The following is a 14,440-nucleotide window of genomic DNA, read 5'->3' on the forward strand; positions in this document are numbered from 1 at the left end:
CTACAGCAAACCCAACTCTGAAAACCCAACTCTGCCTGTTTACACTGTCACATCATGGGTCTTTGCACGCTATTTTTGTAATATTATTTTTGTCATGAATTCTCATTTTACATTTTAATAAATAGCTTTGTTCTTCTGTTTATTTTTATTTTACAAATAAGGTACAAAACACAATTGTTTTAAAATATAAAATATGTTTTCCTTAAGGGATAGGAAAGACAAAATGAAGCTTACAAGAATCAGAAAGAGTATGTCATTTTAAGATACTTTTAAAGTCAATTCTATTTTCAGATGTGCTTTGTTCTCTTACTATCCATTGTTGATAATGATAATGAATATACACATCTCCTACACTAGTGGGAGCTAGCTGTCGATTGGTGTCTGCACCAATCACAAACTAAAACAAATAAATAATGTGTTAATAATCGGCTAGATTACGAGTTGTGCGTTAGGCTTAAAAATCAGTGTTGTTCGGTCCCAATGCTGCTTTTTAACGCCCGCTGGTATTATGAGTCTTGAAGGTACAGGTGTACCGCTCACTTTTTTGGCCAGACTTGGAAATACCGCAAATCCACTTACGTCAATTGCGTATCCTATTTTTTTCAATGGGACTTGCATAGCGACGGTATTACAAGTCTGCCAAAAAGTGAGCGGTAGACCCTCTCCTGTCAAGACTGGTACTGCATTTAAAAGTCAGTAGTTAAGAGTTTTACACTACAACACCGTAGCATGAAACTCTTAACTAAAGTGCTAAAAAGTACACTAACACCCATAAACTACCTATTAACCCCTAAACCGAGGCCCTCCCACATCCCAAACAGGGTTAGGGTTAGACTTAGATTTAGGGGTTAATAACTTTAATATAGTGGCGGCGAAGTTGGGGCGGCAGATTAGGGGTTAAGAAGTGTAGGTAGGTGGCGGCAACATTGGGGACGGCAGATTAGGGGTTAATAAATATAATGTAGGTGGCGACGATGTTGGGGGCAGCAGATTAGGGGTTCAAAAGTATAATGTAGGTGGCGGTGGTGTCCGAAGCGGCAGATTAGGGGTTAATAATATAATGTAGGTGTTGGAGATGTCAGGGACGGCAGATTAGGGGTTAATAAGTGTAAGAATAGGGGTATTTAGACTCGGGGTTCATGTTAGGGTGTTAGGTGTAGACATAAATGTATTTTCCCCATAGGAATCAATGGGGCTAAGTTAGGAGCTAAACGCTGCTTTTTTTCAGCCGGCTTTCCCCGTTGATTCCTATGGGGAAATCGTGCACGAGCACGTTCAGCCAGCTCACCGCTAACGTAAGCAGCGCTGGTATTGAGGTGAGATGTGGAGCAAAATTTTGCTCTATGATCACTTTTTTGCGGTTAACGCCGGGTTTTTTAAAAACCCGTAATACCAGCGGTGTCTGTAAGTGAGCTGTGAACATAAACTGCTCGTTAGCACCGCATAGACTATAACGCAAAACTCGTAATCTAGGTGAATGTGTTTTCAATATAGTACAGGGTGAATTGAATTTTCAATTGAATTTTTTTGTTTGTTTTTTTTTTGCATTTTCCACGCTGTCCCAGTTTTTTTGATATTGGGGCTGTACATTAAAATAAAGTGTCTGCAGTCGCACAAGCCTGACGACCACAAAATTAGTTTGTGCTCATTCGGCCACATTTACTTTCAACTTATAATACACGCGCCACTTGTAATATAGCCCTAAATAAAATGTATGCACCTTCCTCTAATAATGGATGACACACTCTGAAATCTAGGTTTCACTGCAAGTATGCGAAGGAGAGTTGCTGCACATATGCAAACATGTCAGCACTGGAATACAGTGAAAGCTAGAGTTCAACAGAGCAGCACTCATGACCAGAGGGAGGCAGGCAGGGAATAACCTCAGTATTGTGCTTATAAATTGTATTTAGTGTTAAATGACCATTTAATGAAGAAGTGAGCAAACTGAGAATTGGAAAATGTCCACTAGATGGCATTAATGGACCTACGATTGAGGGAAGTTATGCTTACCAGTGAACAGCTGATGTTAATACAGTATCCTATAATATAAATGGCCAAGTGTGTTTGTCCGAAGCTGTCATGCGCGAGAACAAACACACCTGGCCTTCAGCAGACTAACCTCCTGGCATCTGGGGCCGACCTGGCGTGACAGGGGGCAGGAATGGACGTTACGTGGGCGGACAAGGTCGGGCATGACGTGGTCGGGTGTGATGTGGACGGAGCCGTGCGGCCGTGAAAGAAAGAGCTCAAAAGAGGGGGATAGAGAAAGAGCTCAAAAGAGGGGGGATAGAGAGAGCAAAAGAGGAGGGATAGAGAGTTCAAAAGAGAGGGAGGGAGACAGCAAAAGAGAGGGGGGAGGGAGAGCAAAAGAAAGGGGAGATTGAGAGAGCAAAAGAGGGGAGATATAGAGAGCAAAAGAGAGGGAGAGAGACAGCAAAAGAGAGGGGGAGAAAGGGGGGAGAGAAAGCAAAAGAGAGGGGGAGAGCGCAAAAGAGAGGGGGAAGAGAGGGGGGAGATTAGGGGGAGAGAGAGAGAGCAAAATAGAGGGGAGAGAGAGCAAAGAGAGGGGGAGAGAGAGAGCAAAAGACAGGGGGAGAGAGAGAGCAAAAGACAGGGGGGAGAGCACAAAAGAGAGGGGAGAGAGAGAAAGAGTGCAAAAGAGAGGGGGAAAGAGAAAGAGCAAAAGAGAGGGGAGAGAGAGCAAAAGAGAAGGGGAGAGAGACAGCAAAAGAGAGGAAGAGAAACAGCAAAAGAGAGGGGTGAAAGAGCAAAAGAAAGGGGGAGAGAGCAAAAGAGGGGGGAGAGAGAGCAAAAGAGAGGGAGAGAGACAGCAAAAGAGAGGGGGAGAGAGAGCAAAAGAGAGGGGGAGAGAGAGAGCAAAAGAGGGGGGATAAAGATAGCAAAAGAGGGGGGATAGAGAGAGCAAAAGAAAGGGGGGAGAGAGTTAAAGAGGGGGAGAGAGAGCAAAAGAGAGGGGGGAGAGAGAGCAAAGAGAGGGGGAGAGAGACAGCAAAAGAGTGGGAGAGAAACAACAAAAGAGAGGGGAAAGAGATCAAAAGAAAGAGGAAATAAAGCAAAAGAGGGGAGAGAGACAGCAAAACAGAGGGGGGAGATAGAAAAAAAGAGGAGAGAGAGAGAGCAAAAGAGGGGGGATAGAGAGAGCAAAAGAGAGGGAGAGAGACAGCAAAAGAGAGGGGGAGAGAGAGCAAAAGAGAGGGGGAGAGTGAGAGCAAAAGAGGGGAGATAGAGAAAGCAAAAGAGAGGGGGGAAAGAGAGCAAAAGAAATGGGAGAGAGAGCAAAAGAGGGGGGGGAGAGAGAGCAAAAGAGAGGGAGAGAGAGAGAGCAAAAGAGGGGGGAGAGAGCAAAAGAGGAGGGATAGAGAGAGCAAAAGAGAGGGGGGAGAGAGAGCAAAAGAGAGGGGGAGAGAGAGAGCAAAAGAGGGGGGATAGAGAGAGCAAAAGAGGGGGGATAGAGAAAGCAAAAGAGAGGGAGAGTTAAAGCAAAAGAGAGGGGGAGAGAGCAAAAAAAGGGGGGAGAGAGAGTTAAAGAGGGGGAGAGATAGAGCAAAAGAGAGGGAGAGAGAGAGCAAAAGAGAGGGAGAGAAACAACAAAAGAGAGGGGAAAGAGATCAAAAGAAAGAGGAGAGAGAGCAAAAGAGGGGGAGAGAGACAGCAAAACAGAGGGGGGAGATAGAAAAAAAAAGGGGAGAGAGCAAAAGAGGGGGGATAGAGAGAGCAAAAGAGAGGGAGAGAGACAGCAAAAGAGAGGGGGAGAGAGAGCAAAAGAGAGGGGGAGAGAGAGAGCAAAAGAGAGGGGGAGAGAGAGCAAAAGAGAGAGGGAGAGAGAGCAAAAGAGAAGGGAGAGAGAGAGCAAAATAGAGAGAGGGGGAGAGAGAGAGCAGAAGAGAGGGGGAGAGAGAGAGAGAGAGAGAGCAAAAGAGGGGGCAGAAAGAGCAAAATAGAAGGGGGATAGAGAGAGAGCAAGGGGTGGAACCGCTGTACTGCAAAAAATGGCCCATGCAGACGGGCTTTAGGACTACTAGTATATAAATGGAATTTGGTTGTGATACCATATGTTGAAACTACAATAGGTATGGAGTACAGAGTTTTATCTGATATCTATCTATCTACGGTATCTATCTATCAGTCTATTTATCTAGAAAATCATTAAAATACACATTAAAGGGTCATTCAGATAGAGCCTGGGATTTGAAAGGATCTTCTACTTTACTTCTATTATCTAATTTGCTTAATTCTCCTAGTATCCTTTGTTGAATGAGCAGTAATGCAGTACTGGGAGCTGGCTGAACATATCACATGAGCCAATGACTATATACATATATAAAGCCAGCAATCAGCAGCTAGCTTTGGGTAGTGCACTTAGTGCTTTTAAGCCTACCTTGGTATGCTATACAACAAAGGATACCAAGAATACAATGTTTATTTGATAATACAAGTAAATGGGAACATTGTTTAAAACTATATGCTCTATCTGGATCATTTACGTTTACAGGTACACTGGTACCTATATAATTTAGATTGTGGTCAGGAGCAGGTTAAAGGGACAGTCTACTCCAGAATTTTTATTGTTCAAAAAGATAGATAATCCCTTTATTACACATTCCCCGGTTTTGCACAACCAACACTGTCATATTAATATACTTTTTACCTCTGTGATTACCTTGTATCTAAGCATCTGCAGACTGCCTCCTTATCTCAGATGTTTTGACAGACTTGCATTTTAGCCAATCAGTGCCCTCTCATAAGTAACTCCAAATGGCGTGAGCACAATGTTATCTATATGGCACACATGAACTAATGCCCTCTAGCTGTGAAAAACTGTCAAATGCAGTCAGATAAAAGGCAGCCTTTAAGGGCTTAAAAATTAGCATATGAGCCTGCCTAGGTTTAGCTTTCAACTAATAATATCAAGAGAACAAAGCAAATTTGATGATAAAAGTAAACTGGAAAGTTGTTTAAAATTACATGCTCTATCTGAATCATGAAAGTTTAATTTTGACTAGACTGTCCCTTTAATTTTTACTTTACTGTCCCTTTAATATATAGTACAATATGATTGTACAGTTATACAGGATAATATATTTTAATATATAATAAAAGAGATAACATTTTTTTTTTAATTAAACTGTGGTTTATTTAAATACTTACAGGCAATCCAATTTTTCCAGGTTTACCTGGAAAGCCTAATTCCCCTGGCAATCCCTGCAAAAGAAAGCAGATTACAAGTATTGAAACACAAGCAAATGAATTTTACACATAATGTTTATATCTTTCCCATGACTCACACAACCCTTTGTGCTTCATTATTTCAAAGGTCTAACCCTACCTAAGGGAACTGAGTCATTGATTCATAGCATGCGCCTGTTTGTGCCCACACACATTGCACATAGATATGATGTATGATCTTTTGTATGAATACTTAACAAAGGAGTAGGCGGATATCAGAGAAAATCAATTTTATTTTTACTCATTGATGGATAAAAATGGTTCTATAACTTGTGAAACTAAAGCTTAGAGTGTAGAAAACATTACCACTCATGAGTGACAGTCTTTTTAAACTATCTTAGTCAATTCTACACTACTCATCTAGTAAATGCCAAGAGTAGCACTTTATGCTGCACACGCGTCAGAGTATTGTTAATCTTAAAGGGGCATTGTACACAAAAATGTTCTATCATCCGTAGGTAAGAGGATCATTTATAGATATAAAAAATTTACTTTGCCACGTCAATTGGTACGTTCATGGGCACTTAATTATTAATCTATCAAAGCATTAAAGTAGAATAAAAAGTCAGCTGCATACTTGAAGACCAGTAGATCCAGGGAGTCCAGTAACTCCAGGTAGTCCAGGTGGGCCCTGCCAAAAAAATGAGACATAGTAAGTAAATATATATATACATTGCAGAGAAGGAAGAAATATATTTTGTTTCCATTGAAAACTAATTTATTGTGTGGGAGTGTCTGTGTGTGTGTGTTTTACATGAAGTGCTTCGTAGCATAAGGGTTCATAAACATGAGGGCAGCAACCCAATACAAAATCCCTTTAAAAATAAAGTAAGAAATGGTAGGAGTTAAATGGTAGGAATTTCATTCATCCTCATATCCCTATTCTAGGTTATGGAGTCTTTAGTGGTATTATTGTGGACAATAAGGGAAAACTATCATGATTTGTTTGGTTATTGGTTATTAATAGTTGTTGAATTTGTCATTTGTGGGTTTTATTGTGAACACTTCATTGGGTTGATTTTTTCATGTGGACAGTTGGTGGGTTGAAAGGGCACCAAAGGGTGCCATAAACTAGGTATAGGGGGTGTAGCATTTAGGAAGTTATTGTGTTTAGACATTGTTTTGGGGTGCAGTTAGGGTTTACTTGCATAGAAAGGATTTGACAGGTATAGAGTTATGGTATTTAGAGTAGGAAGGGGTTAATGCATCTGGGGGTTCACAGATTGGGTAAAAGCAAACAAATGACGAATATGGCAGTCACTAATGGCATTCTGCTATTTTCTAGCTGGATTTCTTCTTCTGAAATTGCAACATACTAAGATCTGGATTTTCACAGATCTAAGTGTGTTGCACTTTCACAAGAAGAAATCTGGAAGAGAAGGTAGACAAATGCCACTGGTGGCTGCCACATTCAGGATTTTTTTGCTTCCAAATAGGAAGTGTTTCATTGGGTGAGGAGATTATTGCTAGTATTTATACATCAGGGGACTTTATAAGAATGCCTTAAAAAAAGGGCGTGTTACAGGACTTTTGTGTGTATTAAGTGAAATATACAGTAAAATCCGTGCACTGCCTCTGCTACTGGCTACTGTTAAAATGATTGCATTGTATGATATATTGGCATTCAATCACTGCCGTGTACTTACGGGGCAATAACTGGGTTTAAATCTTTGCAGTTTGTGTGTTTTTGGCAACGAGAAGTTAAATCATTGCACTGTGTTTCTTGCAATATGGGTGTTAAATAAAGTAACATTTTGTATATATATATATATATATATATATATATATATATATATATATATGTGTGTGTGTGTGTGTGTGTAATAAATGGGTAATAAATGAGTTAATCACTTCACTGTATTGGGTTATTTACATTGTACAGGGTGAATCACTGCACTGTGTAGGCAACTGGTAATACATTTGCTAATCACTGTGTGGGTTACTGGTATTAGACCAATTAAAACACTTCAAGGGGTTAAATGCCGTGCTCTGTCTGCATATTAGTGACAGGAATAAATGAACTCCCAACTACTCAGCTGTGAATGTTTTTCAATTAGAAAGCAAATTGTTTTAAGCTTAATAAATTACACCATATGGACTAAATAAAAATTAATTTTAGTTGCTTTCAGCATTCTTGTGTTTACATATAATATTCTGTGTGTATGCACAGGAGTACTATATATCTGTTATTGCTACATAATTAATAATTAGTTGCCGTATTTGTTATACAAAATAAAATGTTTGTTTTAAAAAATACCTTTATATGATCTATTAAAACTTTCACAATCATTCTCTCACCAATACTGTATATATTGTTATGCATGAAGCTGATAAGGCTATGTGCAGATTGAACGAGATTTAATGGCAAATTTATGACAAAGGCTAATTTGGCCTAGTGTCAATTGAATTTGGGCTTCATTTAGTCAGAGAGTTGAACAATTAAATTTCAGTTTTATTGTAATCTCATTTCTTGACACTAGATGGTGCTCAATGACTATCATGAAGTAAGAATGCGATTGAATGCTATGGAATTCATGTTGGTAAGAAATTGTACAGTATTTAATAGGCAATAAAATTAGAGTTATGATAAAACAAGATCAGATGATGTCCTTAGTGTACATATATGACTGGCCCTTCTTGCATAAGTATCACTGTTATAGGGACAAACTTGGTTTTGGAGACACACAGGACTAATTATTACCTGCTGCCCTTTTTGTGTATTATTAAATACAATATTATATTTATTTTTATTTATATTCTGTTTTATTCCAACACATATATAAAATAAAGATGTATAGTTATGTGTGTATATATGTTTATATGTGTGTACATATGTATTTATGTATTTATATGTGTATATATGTATTTATAGACAGTGCTCAATTGTTATTCGTTACGAGTTTTGCTATGAACCTCCAAAGAACTCTATTCTATGAGGGATTTAGTGCACCTATGTTATCCGACATGTAGATGTGTCCTAGATTATCGCTCAAATTATAAAAAAATATTTATAAGCGCAAAAAATAAAAGCACTATTTAATTGCACTTTGTCAACACAAAATAGCTCTAATATCTTTGCTCCCCTCTCGAAGATAAAATTAATAAACGCACCAATGAATGAGCAAATGTACTCATTTTGTTTCTGTAACTGCCTGTGTTTAGGATGCAAAAAGTTTTTACACTTGTAAATTGCTAATGTCATCGTTATGCACATTCTACAAAGGGATTAATATTAACTCCTGTAATGTATTAAACAATCAGACACTGTGGGGTCAATTACAATGCCTTAGAAAATCTTATGAAATCATTTATCTACTAAAATCTGCCAAAGGCTGTACTGCGGAGTTTTGTAAAAAAACAAAAAAACAAAAAAAAAAACAGTGGATAAACGTTTCTAAAGGATTGTATTCAAACACTGTATTAGTGAGTTGCATTTGTTTAATTTGAAACTGGTCATTTTCTGGGGAAAAAAACTAGTTTTACTTGTGGTCTCTATTAAAATCTTTTTGTGCCAGAGAGTTAATTGTAACTAGATTTTGATCACTTAGACAAATGCTTAACTTAACACAATAATGATTTATAACACAGAACATATAACCTTTTTAAAAAATCAGGTTGAACAAATTTCATAAGAATGCAATAGGATTGAGCTTGCATTCTATTGGCTGATTGGAACAGTCAATAGAATGCGAGCTCAATCCTATTGGCTGATTGCATCAGCCAATAGGAATTTTTCACCTTTAATTCCTATTGGCTGGTAGAATTCTATAAGCCAATCAGAATTCAAGGGACGCAATCTTGGATGACGTCCCTTAAAGGAACCTTCATTCTTTGTTAGCCGTCAGAAGAGGAGGATGCTCCGCGCCGGATGTCTTGAAGATGGAGCCGCTCCACGCCGGATGGATGAAGATAGAAGATGCCATCTGGATGAAGACTTTTGCCGGCTTGGATGAAGATTTCTGCCGGCTTCGCTGAGGACTTCTTCCTCTTCGTTGAGTATGGATGTCGGGTCTTCAAAAACTGTAAGTGGATCTTCGGGGGTTAGTGTTTTTTTAAGGGTTTAATGGGTGGGTTTTATTTTTAGCTTAGGGTTTGGGTTGAAAAAGAGCTAAATGCCCTTTTAAGGGCAATGCCCATCCAAATGCCCTTTTCAGGGCAATGGGGAGCTTAGGTTTTTTTAGATAGGATTTTATTTGGGGGGTTTGGTTGTGTGGGTGGTGGTTTTTACTGTTGAGGGGTTGTTTGTATTTTTTTTTTACAGGTAAAAGAGCTGATTTCTTTGGGGCAATGCCCCACAAAAGGCCCTTTTAAGGGCTATTGGTAGTTTAGTTTAGGCTTGTTTTTTTTGTTTTTTTGGGGGGCTTTTTTTATTTTGATAGGGCTATTAGATTAGGTGTAATTAGTTTAAATATTTGATCATTTCTTTTTTATTTTGTGTAATTTAGGGTTTGTTTTTTTGTAATTTAGTTAATTGTATTTAATTAATGTAATTTATTTAATTGTAGTGTAAGGTTAGATGTTAGTGTAACTTAGGTTAGGTTTTATTTTACAGGTCAATTTGTATTTATTTTAACTAGGTAGTTATTAAATAGTTAATAACTATTTACTAACTAGTCTACCTAGTTAAAATAAATACAAACTTAGCTGTATAATAAAAATAAAACCTAAGCTAGATACAATGTAACTATTAGTTATATTACAGCTAGCTTAGGGTTTATTTTACAGACAAGTATTTAGTTTTAAATAGGAATTATTTAGGTATTTATTGTAATTTTTATTTAGATTTATTTTAATTATATTAAAGTTAGTGGGTGTTAAGATTAGGGTTAGACTTAGGGTTAGGTTTAGGGGTTAATAACTTTAGTATAGTGGCAGCGATTTTGGGAGCAGCAAATTAGGGGTTAATAACAGTAATGTAGGTTGCGGCAATGTTAGGGACAGCAGATTAGGAGTTAATAATATTTAACTAGTGTTTGCGATGCGGGAGTACGGCGGAATAGGGGTTAATAAAAAAAATTAGTGTTTGCGATGTGGGAGGGCCTCGGTTTAGGGGTTAATAGGTAGTTTATGGGTGTTAGTGTACTTTTTAACACTTTAGTTATGAGTTTTATGGTACAGCTTTGTAGCGTAAAACTCATAACTACTGACTTACAGTTTACGGTACGGATCTTGACGGTATTGGCTGTACCGCTCACTTTTTGGTCAGACAGGCAAACTCGTAATACCGGCGCTATGGAAGTCCCATTGAAAAAGGAATTTTTGAAAGCTGCGGTAGTTATGTTGCGTTATGGCCAAAAAAGTGTGCGGTGCAGCTAAACCTGCAAGACTCGTAATACCAGCAGTGGTGAAAAAGAGCAAAACTTGTAATCTAGCCGTATATTTTTAAAAACATTTGGAAAAAATTATTAGTCTGAAACAAATGTTTTATCCAAGCACATCTCTAATAGTTTATAAAAATGTTGTACTTTCAAATTTATTATGAGTTCTATAATTTACCGCTGGAAATAGTGTTTTTTCTATTAACCCAGAGAGCCTAGAGTGTATCATGTAGAATCCAGAACCACGACCCTGCAATGTGCTACACAAGAGACTGGTTGGGCCATTCTGATATAATAACCAACAACCCTGAAATCTGAACAGGTTCTGCAGTTGGCTGATAAACTGATCAAACTTACAACATTATTATTTTAATTAACGGTAACTTCTATTCCATTGTATGTTTTTTTTGTCCATAATTGTGTGCTACAAAATATTCCAACAATGTAACAATATTCTGGTCAGCTGATACATTATCTACTCACCACTGGTCCTAGTGGACCATCAGCTCCTGGGGGGCCGGCCTCTCCTTTCAATCCCTTTAGGATAAAAGGGAAAAAATAAATATTAAAGTTTACAATTTTTGAGATTTAGAAATAAATGTATCCACAGATAACAATTTTTATATTGTTACTGGCAACAATTGAAATAATTAATCAGGTTACCCAGACCAACAGGGTCTATTCACACTGCTGCAAGCACTGTGAATTGAGGATCAGATTACAAGTGGAGCACATAGTACAATCATTTAATTGTTTTTATTATTATCACTTATTTGTATAGCGACTCAAAGTTCAGTAGCGCTGGGTACAAAGGTAGGTGTATACAATGACAAAGATTGGTGGTAAGATACAAATACATAAAAGACTATACAAAACAAGTTAGTACAGGAAGAGAACGACCTTGCTCTGAAGAGCTTACAGCTTGGGGTAGCTTGCCATATGTATTGTAGTTGCAATAGCGAGTCAAGTCAGTTCAATATTTTTTTGTTGCTAGGAGAAATAGTAAGCTTCTAGAAAAAGTTGGGTTTATAAAGAGTGCCTAAAACTATACAAGGTTGGAGACAGTCTGATGGAGCGGATAGAGTGTTCCAAAGGACAGGAGCAGCCCATGAGAAGTCTTGGAGGTGAGAGAGTGAAATTATAGTAGTAGAGAGATGTAGGCCAGAGGGGGATCAAAGAGAGTTGGTGTGGAATATTTGGAGATGAGCAGACTATTGTTTTAGTGAGGCTATTGAGTGCTTTATAGGCTAGGGTTAATGTTTGGAGTTATATTCTACAGTATATGGGGAGGCAGTGTTGGGACTGTCAGAGCGGAAAAGTTGATGTAGATGGTGGATGAGTCTAGCTGAAGCATTCATGATAGATTTTATGGGGGGAGAAGCAATGTCTGTGAAGACCATTTAGGAGTAGGTTACAGTAGTCAATACAAGATAAATTGAGGGAATGGATTAGTTTATTTGACGTTTTTGAGTAAGAATGGGCAAATTCTTTAAATGTTGCATAGGTGTGCATGGCAGGATTTGAGAAGTGTTTATATATTTAGGGGCCTATTTATGAAAGGCCTGTCGGACATGATCCGACACTGCGAATCATGTCCTACAGACCTCACTGAATGCGGAGAGCATGCTCTCCGCATTCAGCATTGCACCAGCAGCTCTTGTGAACTGCTGGTGCGACGCCGCCCCCTGCAGATTTGAGGCTAACTGGCCGCTAGCAGGGGGTGTCAATCAACCCGATCGTATTCGGGTTGAATTGCGGCTATGTCTGTCCACCTCCTCAGAGCAGGCGGACAAGTTATGGAGCAGCGGTCTTTAAACCGCTGCTCCATAACTGGTGTTTCTGGCAAGCCTGAAGGCTCACCAGAAACACAGGGCTTTAAGTTCCATATGGAACTTGATAGATATGCCCCTTAAAGTGAATGTGAGTTTAGAGTCAAGTGCAACACCAAGATAGAGAACCTGGGATGAGGTGTTAAAAATAGAGTCATCTACAGTAAGAGAAATGTTAGGTATGGGATGTCTAGGAGAGGGGGGGGAGCAGCTCTGTCTTAACAAATTGGGTTTAAGGTTGTGCAAAGACATTCAAGAGGAAATGGAAAAGAGACATTTGGTAGTCTGGCTGAGTAAAAAGGATTAGAGATATCAGGAGAGGAAAGCTACATTTGTGTATCATCAGCATATAAGTGGTACTGGAACCCAAAAGAATCCAAGGATGTATAGAAAGGAAGGGGAAAAAACAGGGGATCCAATACAGATCCTTGTGGTACGCCTATCGAGAGAAGGATCAGAATAGTCTTGAAGTCTTTGATTACATATAAAGAATCTTAAGTAATGTCCCTATAATAATTCTGTTAACAGCTAACTTACAATTATTATGGTAAACTCTATGTAAAGTAAAATAAAGCCAATTAAATGTAGGGTATACAAAGTGGATTATTATGCCTTTTAAGTTATCTGTTTAGCCACTTTAATATTGGGAATCAAATTAACATTCCTGCTTTTTTTTTTTGTTTTTATTTTTCTTTCTTGTTTTTCTTTTAATCAAACTTCTTTAAGGGACACTAAACACTAAATACATTTCATGCACCTCCCTCTTATTATGAGTGCTGTCATTATGAAACCTAAGTTACACTGCAGGTATCTGAGTTGCTGCTTGTGTTTAAACAGGTCAGCACTGAGATATAGTGGACTAGAGATTTCCTGACTATAGGCAGACAGGGAATAAAAGTTATGTTTTAATAAAAACCTCTACCCTTAGTTGTTTTCAGCCCATTTAGGTGCTTTATACATAGTAAGGGGTACAGAAGTGCTAGACAAGTGCAACCTTGGAATCCCAATTTCTTTTGGGATTCAAACCCCAGTTTGTAAAGGGAATAACTTCTATTCTATGCTTATAAAATGTATTTAGTGTTTAATATTTGCAGTGTAAAATAAAGCTATTAAAAAAAAAACCTTTGAATTAAGTATTAGTACCCTTTCAATTGCTTTTATATTATATATCAAATGAATATTATTTTTTTTATTGAAAGCTGTTAAACAGCTGTGAGACTGAAAATGAATATTTTTATTACAGATTTAAACTTCAAAAACTTTAGAAAAAAAAGAATCTGCAATAAACTACAGGCTGTATTACCAAGTTAATTGGATCACTTTGTGTGATAAATACCATATACAATATTGCCAGTATCCAAATACACACAGATGGAACAAGATTACACCTATTTGTGTTAAAAACCCTCATTAGAAATATTTTAATGCATCCTGTAATAGCGTCCATTATCCGAGTGCCAAAAGCAGATGAAATCTCAATAAAATAATCTATGCCCCATTACCAGCAGTCAATTTATAAGAGTTTTATTTCAACTTGTGCAGTACGTGATTTTATACATTAAAATATCAAGAGAAAATCAGCATCTAAAGCCAAACTTTGCTCTCACTTACTTAGATTACGAATTTTGCGCAAAACAGGGTGCGAAACGAACGCAACTAAAGTTGCGTTATTTTACCCCCTCCATAGCGCTGCCATTACAAGTTTCTGAAAAGCCCCCTTGTGTGTGTGATATGGTGGCGTTAAGCTCCATACCACACAAAATCCAAGGGCTGCTTTGACGTGCACACTTTCCCCCATAGACATCAGTAGGGAGAGAGTGTTAGAAAAAAACTAACACCTGAAGTGCGGAATGAAAAATCTCTGTAACGCAACCCTATTGATGTCAATAGGGAAAAAAAGTTATGTTTAAACACCCTAACATAAACCTCAAGTCTAAACACCCATAATCCGCCACCCTCGACATCGCTAACACCTAAATAAAGTTATTAACCCCTAATCTGTTGCCCCAACATCTAAATAAAGTTATTAACCCATGAATATTA

At 38.0% G+C, this 14,440-nt stretch overlaps 1 protein-coding gene across 1 annotated transcript in view; it reads right to left on the reverse strand.

Moving 5' to 3' along the window:
* The window catches only part of COL22A1 (collagen type XXII alpha 1 chain), a 667,744-nt gene that overhangs the window by 226,764 nt on the left and 426,540 nt on the right, over window positions 1–14,440 (reverse strand). The window contains exons 24-26 of the mRNA XM_053715381.1: window positions 11,052–11,105; window positions 5,828–5,881; window positions 5,173–5,226 (exon numbers count right to left, since the gene is read on the reverse strand). Coding sequence (XP_053571356.1) covers window positions 5,173–5,226; window positions 5,828–5,881; window positions 11,052–11,105 — 162 coding nt within the window. The remainder of the gene's footprint in view (window positions 1–5,172; window positions 5,227–5,827; window positions 5,882–11,051; window positions 11,106–14,440) is intronic.

This window comes from Bombina bombina, chromosome 5, assembly GCF_027579735.1.
Source record: "Bombina bombina isolate aBomBom1 chromosome 5, aBomBom1.pri, whole genome shotgun sequence".
NCBI lineage: Eukaryota > Metazoa > Chordata > Amphibia > Anura > Bombinatoridae > Bombina > Bombina bombina.